Here is an 18,171-nt window from a genome sequence, read left to right as displayed (position 1 = left end):
TTTCTGGGCGCGCCGTCGATGAGTTTGGCGGTGCCACACGACGATTGCGTCGGGCGCTCGGCGCCGTCTTCGCGATGCGCCAAGTAAGATTTCACGATGCAGTTGAACGCGTCGGGCGTTTCGTGCGCCGGACAGTGTCCGCTGGGCGTGAGCTCGTAATAATCGGCGCGAGGGATCACGCGCTTTAATCGTTGTCCCCAGAGCGGCACGACCCACGGGTCGTCTTTTCCGTACACCATGGCTACCGGGAGATCGGCGGGAATTCGATTCAACATTTCGTCGAAGCTCAACGCGGCTTTCGGCGACCACACGACGGAGCAAAACGTGCTCAGCGCGTGAACGTTATCCGTAGGTTCGATGATTTGACGAACGAGCGTGTCGTCGATTCGCGCGGAATTTGCGTAGACGAGTGAAAGTAATCCTCGCACGTTGGCCGCGCTTCGAAAGCTTTCCCAATACGCTTTAATCGGCGTGCGAATCCATTTCGGCGCCGGCAGCGCGCCTCGCCAAGGCGCGATCTTACTTCCCCACGCGTTGGGATCGCTCGGCACGAACGCCCAAAACGGCGTCGCGTTTACTAAAATCAACCCTTTCGTCAGCTCGGGCGCCATGGCCGCGACGTACGTCGCCACGAATCCGCCGAGCGAGTTTCCCGTCAAGTACGCTCGCTCGCCCACCACCTCGCTCAAGAAATACTCCACCTGCTCCCGCCACGCGTCCACGGAGTACTGAAACCCCTCCACGTCACCAGCCTCGCTCGGCCACGACCGTCCTTGTCCGACGAAATCCAGCGCCCACACGCACGCGTCGTCGCCGAGCGCGCCTCGCGCCAACTGCGCGTCGTAGTGAAACGACCCGACGCCGAACCCCGGCAGCAGCACGACGTGCTTCGCGCTGTCCGCGCGTCCCGCGCGTTCGTACCGCACGTCGTGTCCGCGCCACGCGTAAGAGCAATCGCACCGCGCGCCGTCGTCCGTCGTCGTCGTCGTCGTCGTCCCAGCGCTATCTCGAGCGGCGAAATCATCCTTCGTCGCCCGCGCGCGCGCCGGCGCCGGCCGCCGTCGCGCGCGGACGCGCGTCGATCGCGCGCGCGGCGACGCGCGCGTCGTCGCCCGCGCGCGCGTCGTCGCCCGCGCCATCGCGCGCGCGTGTGCGAACGCGGCGTCGCGTCGCGTCGATCGCGACTTCGCGACGCGCCGACGCGACGCGACGCCGCGCGCGCGACATGGGCGGCGAAGAGTCCAAGCCCGCGACCGCGGACGCGACCGCGGACGCGACCGCGACGACGGCGCGCGCGACGGACGCGACGGACGCGACGGACGCGACGACGGCGCGCGCGATGGATGCGGCGGCGGACGCGGCGGAGCGCGTCGAAACCTTGACGATCGCGACGCGAACGAAGCGAGCGACGCAGATCGCGGCGAACTCGGACGTGGACGTCGCGTTCCGACCGTTCGGGGCGCCGCTGGCGTTTCTGGCGGCGTGCGCGAAGATCGGGGTGAAGACGACGTGCGGCGAGCAGGTCAAGACGGCGCCGGCGGAGGCGCGGACGACGACGAAGGATGGGAAAGTGGACGTCTCGGGCGCGATCGACGCGTTGGAGGCGTTGGAGGACGCGTGCGAGGGCACGGGGTTGCTCGGCGCGGGATCGGCGGCGCGGGAGGAGGTGTTTGAGTGGCTGACGAGATGCCGAAGCTTGGCGCCCGGGGGCGGGTTCGAGAAGCAGTGCGAGGGCGTGAACGAATACCTCGCCACGCGGACGTATCTCGTCGGGCACGACGTGACGCTCGCGGATTTGGCGCTTTGGGCGGAGTTTACGACGAATCGACAGTGGGCGGTGGTGGAGAAGAAAGGGAAGTGCGGGAACCTCGCGAGATGGTTGGCTACGATGAACGCGGACGCCGAAACGCAAGCGGTCGTGGCTGCGGCAAACGCGGGGAATCCGATTCTCAGCAAGAAGGCGACGACGGTGTCGGATACCGGTAAGGTTGTCGGTGCAAAGACATCAGGTTCGTTCGAGGTCGATCTTCCGGGAGCGGAGGAGGGGAAAGTCGTCACGAGATTTCCCCCGGAACCGAGCGGAATTTTGCACATTGGCCACGCCAAGGCGGCGCTGCTCAACCATTACTTCGCTCGACGATACAAAGGTAAGCTCATAGTTCGTTTCGACGACACGAATCCGGACAAAGAGAACGTCGACTTTGTCGATGGTATCATGCGCGACATCGCGACTTTGGGTCTGGATCCGGACGTCGTCACGTACACGTCAGACTCCTTCGACGCCATTCTCAAGATGGGCGAAAAACTCATCAAAGAGGGCAAGATGTACATCGATACCACGGACGTCGACACCATGCGTACGGAGCGTATGCAGAAGATCGAGTCCAAGTGCAGAAGCCAGAGCGTCGAGGAAAACTTGCGACTTTGGAAGGAGATGAAGGCGGGCTCCAAGGAGGGCGCGGAGTGCGCCGCGCGCTTCAAAATCGACATGTCCAGCAACAATGGCTGCATGCGCGATCCCGTCGCTTTCAGATGCAACGTCGAGACCCCGCATCACCGTACGGGAACGAAATATAAGGTCTATCCGACCTATGACTGCGCGTGCCCTTTCGTCGATGCGCACGAAGGCGTGACGCACGCGCTTCGCACCTCAGAGTACGCCGATCGCGAAGATCAGTACAAGTGGATTCAAGAAGCGATGGGAATGCGCAAGGTGCACATTTGGGAGTACAGTCGATTGAACTTGGAGTACACCACGTTGTCCAAGCGTAAGCTTCAGTGGTTCGTCGATAACAAGCACGCGACTGGATGGGACGATCCGCGTTTCCCGACGGTGCAAGGCGTCGTTCGTCGAGGTATGCAAGTCGAAGCGCTCAAGGAGTTCATGCTTTCGCAGGGTGCGAGTAAGAATAACAACCTGATGGAGTGGACAAAAATCTGGGCGATGAATAAGAAGATCATCGATCCGATCGCCCCGCGCCACGTGTGCATCGACAACGCCGACGCCGTAGTCGTCAAGGTGCTCAACGGACCCGAGGGAGAAGAATGGTTCACGACTCCGAAACACAAAAAGAACCCAGATTTGGGCATCAAGGTCGTGTTGCGCATGAACGAAGTCATCATCGAGCAAGCCGATGCGCGCGCCATTAGCGAGGGCGAGGAGTGCACGTTGATGGGCTGGGGCAACGCGTTTTTCAAAAACATCGTCAAGGAGGGCGACGTCGTAAAATCCATGGATTGCGAAATCAATCCGGAAGGCGACGTGAAGACGACCAAGTTAAAGATGACTTGGTTGGCGAACTGGAACGAGCTCGTGCCGGTCGAGTTGAAGGACTATGACTACATGATTACGAAGAAAAAACCAGAAGAGTCTGACGAGTTCAAGGACATCGTCAACCCGACCACCGAGGTCGTCACGATGGCGAAGGGTGATGGAAACTTGCGCGCTTACAACAGAGGTACCGTCATTCAAATCGAACGCAAGGGCTATTACGTCGTCGATCGCGTGTACGTGAACATGGACACGCCCATGGTTTTGCTCAGCATTCCGGACGGCAAGAAGGCGTCGTGGGGGGTCTCGGCTAAGTAGGCGGCGAACGTCTTTAACGGCATGTTAATACGAATTTCTGTCATACATTGACACACATCGATAGCTAATGCGCGCGCGTCAATCACGCTCCGAGTTGCGCTTTCAACTCCCCGGATTCGTGCATCGAGTTCACGATGTCGTGCCCGCCGAGAAGCTCGCCGTCGACGTACAGTTGCGGAATCGTGGGCCAATCCGAAAAGTCCTTGATGACGAACAGTAAGTTGGGGTTATAGTAATCATCCAACACGTTCACCGTGTCGTAATCCACCATGAGCTCGTTTAAGACGTTAATCATGCGATGCGAAAACCCGCAATCGGGCTCTTCGCGCGTTCCCTTTATGAACGCGACAATCTTATGTTCGCGCACGCACGTCCCGATCGCCTCCTTCAGCGCGTCCGCGGTCATTTGTGGAGTTTTTCCATCGCTCAATCGCAAGCACGCCTTGCTCGGCCGCGCCCGTCGCTCGCTAAACAGTTTATTCCCCGGCGCGTTCCCCGGCGGCAACCCGCCCGCCGTCGTCACGTGTTCCATCACCCACGTCTTCCACGCCGCCTGTAAATCCGCCTTGCTCGCGTCCGGCAGCGCCATACACTTCACCGCGTAACAGTACTGCGGCATCTCAAACGCGTGCACCTTCACGCTCGCGTTCACCTTTCGCGACAGTCCCACGTACTGCAGCGCGTCCCGCTCGTCGTACACCGCGTACACCCCCGCCGTCGCCGGAATCCGCGCGTCCGCGTGTCCATCGTTCGCCACGCGCACCGTCTCCGCGTCCGCCAGTTTCACCGCCGTCGCCGCGTCGAACGTCGTCGCCGACGTCGACGTCTTCGCGTCGTCGTCGTCGCTCGCGCGCGTCGCGCGTCCCGTCCGCGCGCGTCCCGTCCGCGCCGTCGCGCGTCGCGCGCGCGTCGTCGGCGTTCGCGCCGTCACCGCGCGCGTCACCGCGCGCGCGCGCGCCATCGTCGCCGTCGCGTCGTCGACCGCGCGTCGTCGAGTCGCCGCCGTCGGACGGTCGGTCGACTTTCTCTGGTTTTTTCGCGCCGGCAGCGCGTCGCCAGTGCGCGCGCGACGACGCGAACCGGCACTGTTCGGCGCGAACGACCGACGACGACGCGACGACGACGAGACACCGAGCGAGATGAGGTGCGACGGGCGAAGAGAGACGAAGCGACGACGACGAGACGCGAAGCGACGCGCGCGCGCGCGCGACGACGACGACGGACGCGCGGGAGACGCGCGCGCGCGCGTCGAGGGAAAGTCAATGACGGCGAGGCTAAAATTAACCGACGCGGGACTGACGACGACGATGGACGACGGACGCAGAGAAATCGTGCACATTCAAGCGGGCCAATGCGGTAACCAAATCGGGGCGAAGTTCTGGGAGGTGCGCGCGCGCGCGCGGCGGCGATCGAACGCGGGCGCTCGGGAGAGTCGAGACGCTCGGCGCGAGTCAACTCGAACGCGGCGAGGCGCGACGGCTCGACTGACTTTGTGCGCGATCGATGGTGACTAGGTTATTTGCGATGAACACGGGATCGATCCCACTGGGACGTACGCTGGAGACGCTGATTTGCAGCTCGAACGCGTGAACGTGTACTTTAACGAAGCTTCCGGAGGTACGCGCGTTGACCGACGCGCCGAATGTATTTTTAACCGTCTTTCGCGCAGGTCGCTACGTGCCACGCGCCGTGCTCATGGACCTCGAGCCGGGCACCATGGATTCGGTGCGCTCTGGGCCGTACGGTCAAATCTTCCGACCGGATAACTTCGTGTTCGGGCAAACCGGTGCGGGAAACAACTGGGCGAAGGGTCACTACACCGAAGGCGCCGAGTTGATCGACGGCGTGCTCGACGTCGTGCGCAAGGAGGCTGAATCGTGCGACTGCTTGCAAGGTTTCCAAATGTGCCACTCTCTCGGTGGCGGTACCGGTTCCGGTATGGGTACGCTTCTCATCTCGAAGATTCGCGAAGAGTACCCCGATCGCATGATGCTTACGTTTTCCGTCGTTCCGTCGCCCAAGGTGTCGGATACCGTCGTCGAGCCGTACAACGCCACACTTTCTGTGCACCAGCTCGTCGAAAACGCCGATGAGTGCATGATCCTTGACAACGAAGCACTTTATGATATTTGCTTCCGCACGCTAAAGCTCACGACGCCGACGTTTGGTGATTTGAACCACTTGATCTCCGCCGTCATGTCCGGCGTCACGTGCTGCTTGCGCTTCCCGGGTCAGCTCAACGCCGACTTGCGCAAGCTCGCGGTGAACTTGGTGCCGTTCCCGCGCTTGCACTTTTTCATGGTCGGGTTCACTCCTCTCACGTCCCGTGGTTCCCAGCAATACCGCGCCCTCACGGTGCCGGAGTTGACGCAACAAATGTGGGACGCAAAGAATATGATGTGCGCCGCCGATCCGCGTCACGGCCGTTACCTCACCGCCTCCGCCTTGTTCCGCGGACGCATGTCCACCAAGGAAGTCGACGAACAACTCTTGAACTGCCAAAACAAGAACTCTTCGTACTTTGTGGAGTGGATTCCGAACAACGTCAAGAGTTCGGTGTGCGATATCCCCCCCAAGGGTCTCAAGATGTCGTCCACGTTCATCGGCAACTCGACGGCGATTCAAGAAATGTTCAAGCGTGTCAGCGAGGCGTTCACCGCCATGTTCCGTCGCAAGGCTTTCTTGCACTGGTACACGGGAGAGGGTATGGACGAGATGGAGTTCACCGAAGCCGAATCGAACATGAACGACTTGGTTTCCGAGTACCAGCAGTACCAAGACGCGAGCGCGGAGGAAGAAGGCGAATTCGACGAAGAAGACGCAGAGGAAGCTTTCGCCATGTAAGCGCCGGCTGTGCCCTCGTCGTCGTTACCAAGACCCGTCGCGTGTTCATCTATATCAAACGGCGAGTGTTTAAAGAAGGATGCTCCACGATCGAAGGATCCGTAGGTTCGTTGGGAAGAGCGGTAGTAGATCGTACAAAAATAAGTCGCGCGGGCGCGCTCGCTTGTTCAAATAGTGCAGCAGCGTTTGTTATAAAAATACAAATCCCCTTCTCGTCACCCGCGCGCTTCTTCGTCAACTTTCAGACGCTCAGTCAACGATCGCGACAATCCCTCTAAGCTAGTATTCTGTTTCTCTAAGCGAACCACTCTGTCTCGCAGCGCGTTGCGCTCTTCGACGAGTTCGATCAACGCCGCGTCTGATTTTTTCTTCATCAACTGCGCCTCCAACTTCGCCTTCTCAATCGAGAGCGCTTCGTTCCTCGCCCGTGCCAGTTCCTCGTGAAGAGTGTCATACGTCGACTCGTTCGTCTTCACCGCCTCTCGGAACTCGTCAAATTTGTCACCGAACGTCTTCAACTCCTTCGTCAGCTCTATTTCGCGTTCGAGTCGCTTCGCAATCTCCACTCGCGCCTCCTCCAGCTCCAGCTCCAGAGCGCGCTGGCGCTCTTCCATAATCTTCACCCTCGCGTCGCACAGTTCCTCCATCTTCGCCATCGCTTCCATCGTCCGCGCCGCGCGCTGCTCGTGCGTCGCGCAACTCGTCTCCAAAAGACTTTGTCTCTCTTCGTACAGCGCGAGCTCGGACACCGCCCGCTCGCGCATCGCGTCCTGCGCCTCCGCTCGTTCGCGCACGGCGACTAAATCATCATCGATGGTTTTCACCAGCGTCGCGTTCGCGCGCTCGAGCTCTTCGTTTCGTCGTCGCAATTCGCGCGCCAAACGCTCGAGCGTTTGATTGCGTTCGACCGTCGCGCCGAGCTCCGTCGCCAGCGCCACGGCGTCCGCGCGCGCGGCGTTCAGCGCCTTGGCGTTCGCCCTGACGTCCGCGTCGACGACGCCGACGTTTTCTTTCGCGTCGTCGCGCGGCATCGCGTCAGTCTATGCCGCTCGCGAGCATGTCGTCCGCCGAGCTCGCCGCGCTGCGCGAAGCGTACGCCGACGCGGAGGAGTGGATGCTCGAGGGCGTGTGCGCGTCGCTCGACGGCTTGCGGGGCGATCGCGCGGGCGTGCGCGAGACGCTCGGGTCGTTTTTGGGCGAGCTCGACGGCGAAACCATGGAGACGCTCGCGGACGCGTGGGCGCCGCGCGCGCCCGAGGGCGCGGCGGGGGGGCGCGCGCGCGAGCCGGCGTTCGCGAGCGGGTCGACGCGCGACGACGACGCGCGAGCGGGCGATGGGGCGACGGTGGGGACGACGACGACGACGACGGCGGCGGCGAGTCGAGACGGCGCCGGCGCGAACGCGAAAGCGGGCAAGTCGTCGCGCGAGCGCGCGCACGCTCGGGAATCGAAGGCGCTGCGATTCGTCGAAAAGCCTTTGAAAGCGCGGCGCGGGCCGTCGCGAGGTGAGCGCGCGATTCGACCGGGGGACGAGCTCGCGCCCGGGGACTTGGCCAAGTCGTGCGTAAACTGTCTGGCGTGCGGGAAAATTTTTGATTTACGCGCGAAAGACGGCGTACTTTCGCAAACGGCGCTCGCATTTTTAGAGGGTAGCGCGCGGTGTACGTTTTGTGGGGCGTACGTGGAAGTGATGCTCGCGGACGGCGTGACGCGATTTCGCGGCGGGGACGCGGGAGACGGCGGCGCGAAGCCGACAGCTGAGGCGGCGGCGCGAGACGTGTTCGAAGAGCTGAGCAAAATTTCTTTGGGAACAGTCACGAGTGACGCTCGGGCGGATGGTGATGCGGCCACCGCCGCGGCGGTTGCGGCGAAAGATCGTTTGGTACATTTCGACCAAACGAGCGCCAAGCGCACGACGGTGATCGACGACCAGTCCGAGTGGTACGAAATCGACGGTAACGCCTGGCTCGATGAGACCGAACGCGAAGAGCTAAAGAGGCAGGCGAAGGAAATGGCTGAGGCTGAGGAGGAAGCTAAGCGTAAGGCACGAACGACGTGGACACTCGACCTCGTCGGTCGTAAAGTCGTCGCCCCGGCCGCGGAGGACGACGCCGAATCGACGGCGACGAGCGACGATCGCGCTTCAGACTCCGCGCTCGCCGCCGCGAAAGCCATCCGCGCCGCGCTGGCGACAAACGAAGAGTACGCTCAGGGCGGTGGTGGCGCCGCCGCATCAGCTGCCGAGACTGCTCGCGAGCTCGAGCGTCGCGTCTTCGTTGATCCTAGAGTTTCGGCGCGACCGTCGTTCCTCGCCGCGGCGTCCCCGGCGCCGGTGTCTGGCGGGCAGAACAAAGGCGCGGCATCGAAGAAAAACGACGCCTTCGCGCGGCGCGCCGGCGAATCTTCGCGCGTTCTGGACGACGATCCGTTTGAAAGCGTTTGGGAAGAGCTCAACGATCTCGGGTTTTCGCAAGTCTCGTAGCGTTTCGCGCGACTAGAAATTGTACTAACGTTAGCATTAGAAAATGTAGCGTCTAGCGAACCGTTCACACGATCCACACGGTGTCATCCGATGACGCCCCGAACTCTTCCGCGACGACGTTACTGTCGGCAAACATGGGATTGTCGAACCCGCGACTGAACGAGCCCGGAAGCTGTCGGCGACGCGTGTTCGAATCCCACGCGCTCTTCCACGCGTTCGCGCCGCCTCGCACGATGACGACGCGCTTAAACCCGCTCGCCTCGAGAATCTCCTTCGCTCTCACCGCGCGACACCCCCCGACGTCGTCCATCACCATCGATTTCGCATCTTTCGAGCCATCCGCGTCATCCGCGTCCGCGCCATCCATCCGCGTCCGCGTCGTGCGTCCGCGCCCGTCGTCGTCCCTCGCGCCGTGTCGTCGCCGTCGTCGTCATCGCCGTCGTCGTCGTCCCGTCGCGTCGTCGCGCCGTCCCTCGTCTGCGCGCCGGCGTCGCGACGTCGCGACGTCGCGACGCCGCGTGGAAAATCCGCGCGGTCGTGCGGTCGGTCGCGTGTGCGTAAACAGTCAGCGCACATGTACGAGTTCGCGCGGGACGGCACATGCGCCGTGGGCGCGACGACCGTCGCGCGTCGCGCGCGGCAGACGCGGACGCGACGCGCGCGCGTCGCGCGGGCGAACGCGCGCGCGCGCGGAGGCTCGGACGACGGCGCGGCGACGCGCGACGCGACGCGACGCGCGACGCGACGCGACGCGACGGCGACGGGACGACGGCGAGGACGAACGTTCGAGGGACGCGCGGCGACGCGTTTTGAGCGCGCGCGCGAGGACGACGACGCGAGGGACGACGGCGCTCGGCGAGAGGGATGGTGAAGTTCGCGCGAAGGCTCGAGAGCGAGGCGTTCCCGTCGTGGGCGGCGCATTACATCGATTATCGCGCGCTGAAGAGGGTGGTGTACGAGGCCAAGGACGGGGCGGACGGCGAGGAGGGCGCGCGGAGGTTTTTGAACGCGCTGCGAGATGAGATCGTCAAGGCGAATGGGTTCTACGCGACGAAAGAGCGCGCGCTGAGGGAGAGGTTGGATGCGCTGGAGACGGACATTCGGAGCGATAGCGTGGACGCGACGGCGTTGCGAAGGGCGAAGAAGACGCTCGTGCGCGAGTTTTATCCCGAGTTGAGCGAGTTGAGAGAGTTTGTGGTGTTGAATTATACCGCCGTCGTCAAGGCGGTGAAGAAATTTAACAAGAATTGCAACCGTAGCGAAAATGCGGTGAGCATTCTGAGCGAGTCGCCGATGTTTTATTCGCTCGGGTTGGCAAAGTTGGTGACTCGGACCGAAATGCTCGCCGTGCACGCGGCGCCGACGAAGTCGGCAAAGGTGCTCGAAGACTCCATATGCCCGGTGTGCGAGGAGGTGCTGAGCAATCCTGTGGTGTTGCCGACGTGCAGACATAAGTTTTGCTTCAAGTGCATCATCAACAGCGCGCCGTCGGCGAGCACGCCGCTCATCACGACGGCTTCGGTGACGAATTTAAACGACATCGCAAATCTTGCCGAGACGGGGTCTCCCATCATGAAGACGCCGGCGAGCAAAGTGGCGTTGTTCCCTGGTCGCTGTCCGGTGTGTCGCGCGAAAGAAGATCGCAAGATCGACGGTCGAATGTTCAAGCCGGACTCGAATTTGGATGAGCTCATCCGCAACTTCAACGACAGAGACTTGGACACGGATGCGGACGAGCTCGACGCGGACATGTTGATGACACCCGCCGCCGCGGGATCTGCGTCGGATGAGAGCGCGTCGGACGTGCAGCCGGAGCATCCCGTGCCGACGCTCCGAAAGGTTTTACTCGTCGCTGTTGCGGGATGTCGCGTGGACGCCATGCTCACCGCGAATACGCCGACGCTTAAATCGTTTATTCGCGGTAACAAGAACGCGTGCTTCTCGCTCGACATGAATGCGAGCGCGATGCGGTGCTCGACGAGTGCGAACTCGCCGATGCTACCAATACTCACGGGGCAATCGGTGAGCGTGTTGAAGGCCATCGATGAAGACGAAGATGCGACGTTGTCGTCCATTTATGATAGACTGAAGGAAACACGCTCGTGGATCAAAGGCGCGTGCGCCATAGGCGAGGCTGAAGATCTGGACAAGATCATTCGTAAAGAGACGAAATCGCTCTTGGCGTCGTCCGTGAGCACAGATGCAGAGGCGAGTGAAGCGATTGCGAAATGTCTTGCGGAACCGACGACGCCTGACATGCTCCTGTTGCATTTGGGCGACATTCAAAACACCGGTTTCAGGCACGGCTTCGGTCCGCACGTCGACACTTATATGGACGCAATCGAATCGGCCGATCGTAAGCTTGCCGAAGTCATCGCGGCTTTGCGTGCTCGGCAGTCGATGCATCGAGAAGAGGATTGGCTCGTCGTCATCACCTCGCCTTCAGGCGGTACGTGTCGTCACGATATGCCCGCCGGGATGCAAGGCCAATTCGACGCGTACGATTGGAGCGACGGCGGCGGTCGTCAGCTTCGCTCAAACGGTGTGAGTGGACTCCTCGAGTTACCGCAACACAGCGCGGGATGGGTGTTGATTGAAAGTGGTCCGAGAGTTGAAATGTCTGGTGAGTTATTGCCGTCACCGTGCGACACAGACATAGCGCCAACCATTCTCGATCATTTCGGCGTCGCAACGCGACGCGAGTGGGCGATGGACGGCGAAGACATGTTGGCGTTTCGACGTCGAGAGGCGCAGGCAAAAGATCCAACGTTGAACTCTCGGTTGAAGAACACGAAGAAAGGGTTCGAGCAGCGACGAGTCAGTCATCCGATCATTGGTTCTACTCCGTTTCCTTCGCATCTTCCGGGACTGTTCGAACCCGCCGGTTGCGCCGTCATCGGGCACAGAGGTTTACAAGCGAATCGCGCTTCTGGCGCCGGTATTCGTGAAAACACGCTAGCATCGTTCAACGCGGCTTCTGCTGGTGGCGCGGAGTGGTGTGAGTTTGACGTTCAAGTGACCGCAGACGGTGTTCCCGTCGCTTGGCACGACGACGTCGTCATCATTCGTCGCGGACTCGGACCTTTGGAGTCGTTTAGCGTTCGAGAGATTGACTGGGCGGATCTGCGCGAACTGTCTCGCGCCGCGCGCGCTACCGCCGCGCGAGCGTCCAACGCCCTCGGTGTTGAAAAGACAGTTCCTTTAACCACCGACGACGAAGACGACGAAGACGACGACGATTACGACGAAGACGACAACAAGGTGACATTTTATCGCGTGTTCGGCGGCGATCTTGAACCTCAACCGTGGGTCATGGAAGTCGAAGATGAGATCCCAACTTTGGCACAGATTCTTGGAAACACGCCGAAAGAGCTTGGCTTCAACATCGAGCTCAAGTTCGACGAAGAGAACAGCTGTGAAACGCGCCGCTTGGTCGCGGAACTCCGCGCCATTCTAGCGGTTTGCATGGCGCAACCCAGTCGCAGAATCGTGTTCTCATCTTTCGATCCAGATGCCGCTCTACTCATGCGTGCCATCCAGGGCTCATATCCAGTGATGATATTGACCGATGCCGAGCCCCATCACGTCGACCCGCGTCGACGTTCAGTCGCTGCCGCGATGGAAGTCGCGCTCGAAGGTGGCTTGTGTGGCGTTGTGTCGAACGTCAAGGCGATTATATCGCGCCCGTCCGACGCGACCGATGTTCGAGACAGTGGTTTACTTCTCGCTACATACGGCGAAGGTAACGATGATGTCGCTGCATCGTCGACGCAAGTCGAGCTCGGCGTTTTCGGGATCATCACAGACGCCGTGCCAGCCGTCGCGAAGAAGTTCAATGCGACGACTGTGAATCCTGGCAACTTGGCTCCGGCGCTTGCGCCATTGGTATCACCCTCAGTTGACGCAGCGAGCGCGGCGGCGAAGCTGGGCAAGCTTGAACTTGATATGGTGATGCGATCGAACTGGTACAGGCTTTCGGACGAAGGGCAACAGAGCGTAGTCAACACAGATGGCTCGGCGAATTCGTCTCGGCCATCATCGCCAAAGTACCGTCCCCGACGAGATAGCTATGAAGATGCCGCGTCAGACAACGCGGATGCGTTCGAGCGACCGGCGTCGCCAGACTCTTTCCAGGTTCACAAGGTGAGAAATAACGACAAGTGGACTGGATTCCCCCAGTTCCAACGAGGTCGTAGGGAGCGTAAACCGTCGCCTTTGACAAGTCTGCAACCGGTGACGGTAAAAACGTTGCTCCCATGATAGTTTATCTGTACACAAATCCGTCCCAAAATGGACTGTACATCCCGCAACATGTATCTTCTGCAATTTTGTAGCCGCGCCAGGGCGATTCTGCCGTCTTAAACGGCCAAATGCGTCTCGCCGCCTTGTAATATCTCGCAGAGCTTTTGCAAACCGACCGAAACTCGCGCGACGAGCACCCGCAGTGCGCGCCGCACGCCTCGACCCGAGGCGCTGATCGCGCGCGCAGGCAACGCGCACATCGATCGCGAGGACTTCTGTTATCGCTCACAGCCAGCGAGGCCGCCGCCGCGCGTCGACCGACGTCGATGAAGCTCTTCACCTTTTACATCTTCAACGCCAAAGGCGAGTGCATGCACTACCGAAACTGGGCCCGCGAGCGCGCGGGAGGGGATGAAACCACCGAACATAAAACCCTGTTCGGGCTGTTCTTCACGCTGAAAGATTTCGCGCGCCAGCTGGACCCGACGGGTGGCGAACACGGCGCGTGCAACTTTTATGCATTCACGACGAACAACTACAAGCTGCACTACTTCGAAACCGCCACCGGGTTACGCATGATGCTCACAACGGACGTGCGCGCGGGTGATCTCCAAGCCATCATGCGGCACATATACGCCAACATATACGTCGAGTACGTGGTGAAGAATCCGGCGCTGTCGCCGCTCGAACCGTTCGAGTCCGCGGCGTTCGACGAGGCGTTGGACGCGTACGCGAGCGTGTTGGCAAATTAGCATCCTAGCACATCGCATTGCCTGTATTATTTCTTTGTATTCTCCTTCGGTCGCATTCGCGCATCCGCGCATCCGCGCGTCGCGTTCGCGCGCCTCGACGCGCCACGTTCGCGCTTCGACGCGCCGAGGCCGCGCGATCCTCAGAACGAGACGCGCCTCCGTGCGTCCGTACTCGCGTTGCAGCGCCGCTTAGCGCGATGGCGGGACCTCAAGGCGGTCCGCACGCCGCCCCGGGCGCGAGCGCGCCGGCGCGCGCACGAAACGAAGTCGACGCCGCCAACAGATCCACCGCGGCGCAAGGCGGTGTGACGCCGCGTCGCTACGAAAACTGGGGCGCGCGCAGCGTGGAGTGCTACGAGAAGCTCGAACAAGTGGGCGAGGGGACGTACGGACAGGTGCGTGCGAGGTGACGAGCGAGCCGCGCGCGCGAAGCGAACAAAGCGAACGCGAGGGGAAGGAATGGAAGATCGCGACGAGACATAGACGCCGCCGCGAACGCGCACCGTCGCGCCCGACCCGAGCTAAGAGACTCACCGACGAGCGTGTTTCCGTTGTTAACGCAGGTGTACATGGCTCGATGCAAGGAGACGCAAGACATCGTGGCGCTAAAGAAGATTCGAATGGACAACGAGAAGGAAGGGTTCCCAATCACGGCTATTCGAGAGATTAAAATCTTGAAGAAACTTCGGCACAAAAACGTGGTTGATTTGAAAGAGATCGTCACCTCTAAGGCGAACGCGTCGAATGGACACAAGGGGAGCATTTACTTGGTGTTTGAGTACATGGATCACGACCTCACCGGGCTGGCGGAACGGCCAGGTATGAAGTTTAGCTTGCCGCAGATAAAGTGTTACATGAAGCAGCTGCTCACGGGTTTGCATTACTGTCACATCAACAATATTCTTCATCGCGATATCAAAGGAAGTAACTTGCTCATCAACAACAACGGGGTGCTGAAGCTGGCGGATTTTGGTTTGGCGAAGTCGATTACGAACGAAAACGCAAATCCGCTGACGAACCGAGTCATCACACTTTGGTATCGTCCGCCCGAGCTGTTACTCGGTGCGACACAGTACGGTCCGAGCGTCGACATGTGGAGTGCGGGTTGCATTTTCGCCGAACTCGTGCACGGAAAACCGATTCTTCCTGGGAAAGGCGAGATGGAACAACTGGATCTCATCTTTAGGCTCTGCGGTACTCCGACGCCGGAGAACTGGCCGGACGCCGACAAGCTGCCGTACGCGAAACATTTCAAGCAAAAGAAGCATTATCCGCGAAGACTGCGCGAAGTTTTCGCCCGGTTTTCCCCGAGCGCGAAGGATTTGGTCGAGCGTTTCTTGACGTTAGATCCGGCAAAGCGGATCACGGCGATTCAAGCTTTAGATTCAGATTGGTTCTGGGAAGATCCGATCGCGTGCGAGCCTGAAGACCTGCCTCGGTACGAGCCTTCGCACGAGTTCCAAACGAAAAAGCGCCGTCAAGAGGCAAAGCGCGCCGCGGCGGAGCAGCAGAATAAGAGACAACGCACCGACGACGGCAGAGCGCCTCCGCCTCCGACGGATATGAGACGAGGCCCCGGCCCTGGCGGTCCACGACCGCCCGGAGGTGGTCGCCCGCCTCCTGGTGGTAGTGGCCGTCCGGGCGTGCCATCTGCACCCAGTGGTCGATACGGCGCAGGGTCGTCCGCTGCTGGTTGGTCAAGTGGTCCGCCGCAGCAGCACCAGTCTTACGCCAATCGCGGCGGCAACGCTTTGGGAGGATTCGGAAGTATAGGCGGTGGCTTGAACAGTTTAGGCGGTAAGACTGGAAGCTACTCAAATTTGAACATCAAAACTGGCGCGAGCGGTGGATCGTACAGCGGTTATCGCGGCAGTAAGACGGCTGGTTGGGCCGCCGGCGGGAGCGGCGGCGGGCAACAAAAGCCGGCGGGCTGGACCGGCGGATCCTCCAAGCAGGATCAGAGCAAGCGCGATGAGAAGCGCTAGCAGCTCGAGCTCCAAGCGCGCACATACATAGAAAACGACGTCGTCATTCGGCGCCAACAAACGAAATTTAGCACCGTACAGTAAGATTATTCACGATCTGACACTTCCGAGACCGCGCGCGCGCGAGCGCGCACAACTCGACGCAACGCGCACCAACGCGCGCGAGACAACGCTCGAATAGAAGACAGGTCTCGACCGATACCGTTGATTCTCGCCCGACGCGCCATGTCGCATCCGCGCGTCGTCGACGACGTCGCTCGCAAACACGTCGCGCCTCGACCGTCCTCATTGCAGCTCCCATCCGCGAGCGCTCGCGGACGAGAACTCGCGTTCGCGAGCGCGGAGCCGCGCGGCGATCGGATGGAGATGCGTTCGTTTTCTCGCACGACCGTTTTGAGCGCACCGACGAGCCAGGCGACGGGCACGCTCACGGGGTTACGCGCGGAGACTGGTGCGCGCTCGGGTGCCTCGTTTTGTCCGAGAACGCGCGCCACGCCGATCGACGACGGACGACGGGCAGATCTGACTGACGGACGATCGCCACGCTCGCGCTCGGCGTAGGACGGATTGCGTCGGAATACATCGCGATGAAGGCTGCGAGCGATGATCTGAAGCGCATGAACGAGGAACAGAGAGAGGAGATCCAGCGATTAGAACACGAACGCGGCGCGGCGTTGGCGCAGTGCGCGGCTTTGAAGGCGACGTTGGAGAGCGGAAAGCGAGAGCGAAGAGAATTGTTGATGAAGCAGCAGGAGTTGGAGGAGATCATACACGATATCAAAGCCAACCAGGCGCGCGCGGGGGTCTTACTGGAGGAGGCGAAAGGAAATTACGACGTGTCCTCGAAATTGGTGGAGGATCGCTTGAAGGATGACAAGGAAATGATGGAGCGGGTGTCGTCGATCTCCGAAGAGTTGGCGTTGAAGAAGGAAGAGTGCGATCGAATGAAGCGACATACGCGCAAGTTGAGCGCTGATATGGGCGAAATGCAGTTGAAATTGGACAACGCGAACGTCCGCTTGAATGCGCTCGAGACGGAAAAGGAGACGCTGAACACGCAGTTGAACGCCTTGAGCGATCGCTCCGCCAAAGTCGAAATCCAACTCAAAGCTAGCGAAGAAGTCGTGCAAACGAAGGAGCAAATGATGAAGCGGCTCGAGCAGGAACACGAGAAGATAGAGAAAAGTTTGCGATCGCTTCATGATGAAAAGTTGCGAATAGTGGAGAAGCAACTAGCGGCGAAAGACGACGAGCTCGAACGGGAGCGTGAAAAGTCGGCAGCCGCACAGGCTCAAACGAGCAGTTGGGAAGAAAAGCAAGTCGAACTTGAGCGCCAGATACACGAGCTGACGCCGCAACTAGCTGCTAGAACAAAAGAGCTCGATAAAATCAAGCGATCGCTCGCCACCATCAAAGCTGAAAATGCTGAAAACAAGAAAAAAGTAGACCAAGCGGAAATGGAGATGAACGAACAAGTCGAATCAATGAGGGAGAAAATCGCTGAAGCAGATGAGGCAAAGCTCGATCTAGCGATGAAACTGAAGCACGCCGAGGAAGAACGTGAGATGTTTCACGCTCAAAATAAAAAGCTTGAAACGTCTGGTGCCGAACAGCGTGAAAAAATCGAAGCTTTGACGGCTGAAATCGAGTCGACTCGAACGCGACTCAAAGAGGAGTACGAAGCTCTCGAGCGCAAACACGAGGCGACGAATAAACTGCACGAAACCAAAGTGAACGAAAAAATGGAAAAGCAAATAGAATTGCTGACGAAGCAAAACAAAGAATGGATCAACAAGAAGGACGAGGAGCATGCGCGTCAGCTTGCGGCGAAAAACGAAAAGATTGATTTGCTCGAGACTTCGATCAACGAACTTCGCGAAGAGCTACGACGTTCGCGTGAGACTGTCGATGAGGAACTTGAAGTGCCCAAACCACCCAAGCAGAGATCGAAGCAGCGTTCGGGTCCTAAATCATTGGGTTCTCAAAGAGAAGAAGCACTCCCGACGCCGCATCTCGGTTCGAGCAAGCGGCGGGCGCGTTCGCGGCCTCAACCTCGTCAAGACGAAGAGTCTCCGCCGGATGAGCGAGTGCCCATCGCTTCAAAGCGACCGATGACGGCAATACCGCTTGCGCGTAAGAAGGCGAAAACGACTAAAAGGTCGAAGAAAGAACTCAAGAATGAGGTTCGCGCGTTGGCCATGGAGGCTGACGACGAAGATTTCGATCCTTTCGCATTCGTCGATTCCGAAGCGTCGCTTTAAAAATGCTTTGCTTGTT

General features: G+C 60.1%; 11 protein-coding genes across 11 annotated transcripts; 7 read left to right on the top strand and 4 right to left on the bottom strand.

The window, feature by feature from the left end:
- Nucleotides 1-110: 110 nt before the first annotated feature.
- OSTLU_3905 (predicted protein) lies at nt 111-926 on the bottom strand (the record flags this gene model as incomplete). Its single annotated transcript, XM_001415552.1, has 1 exon — nt 111-926. A coding segment is annotated over one exon (816 nt), but the record flags the coding sequence as incomplete, so codon positions are not given.
- Nucleotides 927-1,339: 413 nt separating this feature from the next.
- OSTLU_39738 (predicted protein) lies at nt 1,340-3,589 on the top strand (the record flags this gene model as incomplete). The annotated part of the gene is made up of 1 exon (XM_001415886.1): nt 1,340-3,589. One exon carries the CDS (start codon nt 1,340-1,342, stop codon nt 3,587-3,589), a length of 2,250 nt encoding a protein of 749 aa, XP_001415923.1.
- Nucleotides 3,590-3,692: 103 nt separating this feature from the next.
- OSTLU_6400 (predicted protein) lies at nt 3,693-4,316 on the bottom strand (the record flags this gene model as incomplete). The annotated part of the gene is made up of 1 exon (XM_001415551.1): nt 3,693-4,316. A coding segment is annotated over one exon (624 nt), but the record flags the coding sequence as incomplete, so codon positions are not given.
- Nucleotides 4,317-4,728: 412 nt separating this feature from the next.
- On the top strand, nt 4,729-6,433 carry OSTLU_12139 (predicted protein; the record flags this gene model as incomplete). Its single annotated transcript, XM_001415885.1, has 4 exons — nt 4,729-4,733; nt 4,914-4,974; nt 5,104-5,206; nt 5,259-6,433. 4 exons carry the CDS (start codon nt 4,729-4,731, stop codon nt 6,431-6,433), a joined length of 1,344 nt encoding a protein of 447 aa, XP_001415922.1.
- A 215-nt stretch (nt 6,434-6,648) lies between these two features.
- On the bottom strand, nt 6,649-7,464 carry OSTLU_29056 (predicted protein; the record flags this gene model as incomplete). The annotated part of the gene is made up of 1 exon (XM_001415550.1): nt 6,649-7,464. The coding sequence occupies one exon, from the start codon at nt 7,462-7,464 to the stop codon at nt 6,649-6,651; it is 816 nt and encodes a 271-aa protein (XP_001415587.1).
- Nucleotides 7,465-7,490: 26 nt separating this feature from the next.
- Nucleotides 7,491-8,915, top strand: OSTLU_13879 (predicted protein; the record flags this gene model as incomplete). Its single annotated transcript, XM_001415884.1, has 1 exon — nt 7,491-8,915. The coding sequence occupies one exon, from the start codon at nt 7,491-7,493 to the stop codon at nt 8,913-8,915; it is 1,425 nt and encodes a 474-aa protein (XP_001415921.1).
- A 64-nt stretch (nt 8,916-8,979) lies between these two features.
- OSTLU_29054 (predicted protein) lies at nt 8,980-9,282 on the bottom strand (the record flags this gene model as incomplete). Its single annotated transcript, XM_001415549.1, has 1 exon — nt 8,980-9,282. One exon carries the CDS (start codon nt 9,280-9,282, stop codon nt 8,980-8,982), a length of 303 nt encoding a protein of 100 aa, XP_001415586.1.
- A 2,495-nt stretch (nt 9,283-11,777) lies between these two features.
- Nucleotides 11,778-12,818, top strand: OSTLU_4812 (predicted protein; the record flags this gene model as incomplete). The annotated part of the gene is made up of 2 exons (XM_001415883.1): nt 11,778-11,982; nt 12,082-12,818. Coding segments are annotated over 2 exons (942 nt in total), but the record flags the coding sequence as incomplete, so codon positions are not given.
- Nucleotides 12,819-13,483: 665 nt separating this feature from the next.
- On the top strand, nt 13,484-13,888 carry OSTLU_8999 (predicted protein; the record flags this gene model as incomplete). Its single annotated transcript, XM_001415882.1, has 1 exon — nt 13,484-13,888. A coding segment is annotated over one exon (405 nt), but the record flags the coding sequence as incomplete, so codon positions are not given.
- Nucleotides 13,889-14,238: 350 nt separating this feature from the next.
- OSTLU_3057 (predicted protein) lies at nt 14,239-15,402 on the top strand (the record flags this gene model as incomplete). Its single annotated transcript, XM_001415881.1, has 2 exons — nt 14,239-14,304; nt 14,473-15,402. Coding segments are annotated over 2 exons (996 nt in total), but the record flags the coding sequence as incomplete, so codon positions are not given.
- Nucleotides 15,403-16,481: 1,079 nt separating this feature from the next.
- On the top strand, nt 16,482-18,155 carry OSTLU_13876 (predicted protein; the record flags this gene model as incomplete). Its single annotated transcript, XM_001415880.1, has 2 exons — nt 16,482-17,910; nt 17,956-18,155. The coding sequence occupies 2 exons, from the start codon at nt 16,482-16,484 to the stop codon at nt 18,153-18,155; spliced, it is 1,629 nt and encodes a 542-aa protein (XP_001415917.1).
- Between the last annotated feature and the right edge of the window lie 16 nt (nt 18,156-18,171).

Source organism: Ostreococcus lucimarinus, chromosome 1, assembly GCF_000092065.1.
Source record: "Ostreococcus lucimarinus CCE9901 chromosome 1, complete sequence".
NCBI classification, from domain to species: Eukaryota; Viridiplantae; Chlorophyta; class Mamiellophyceae; order Mamiellales; family Bathycoccaceae; genus Ostreococcus; species Ostreococcus sp. 'lucimarinus'.
Note: the sequence above shows the minus strand (reverse complement) of the source record. Positions and strands in the feature narration are given on the sequence as shown.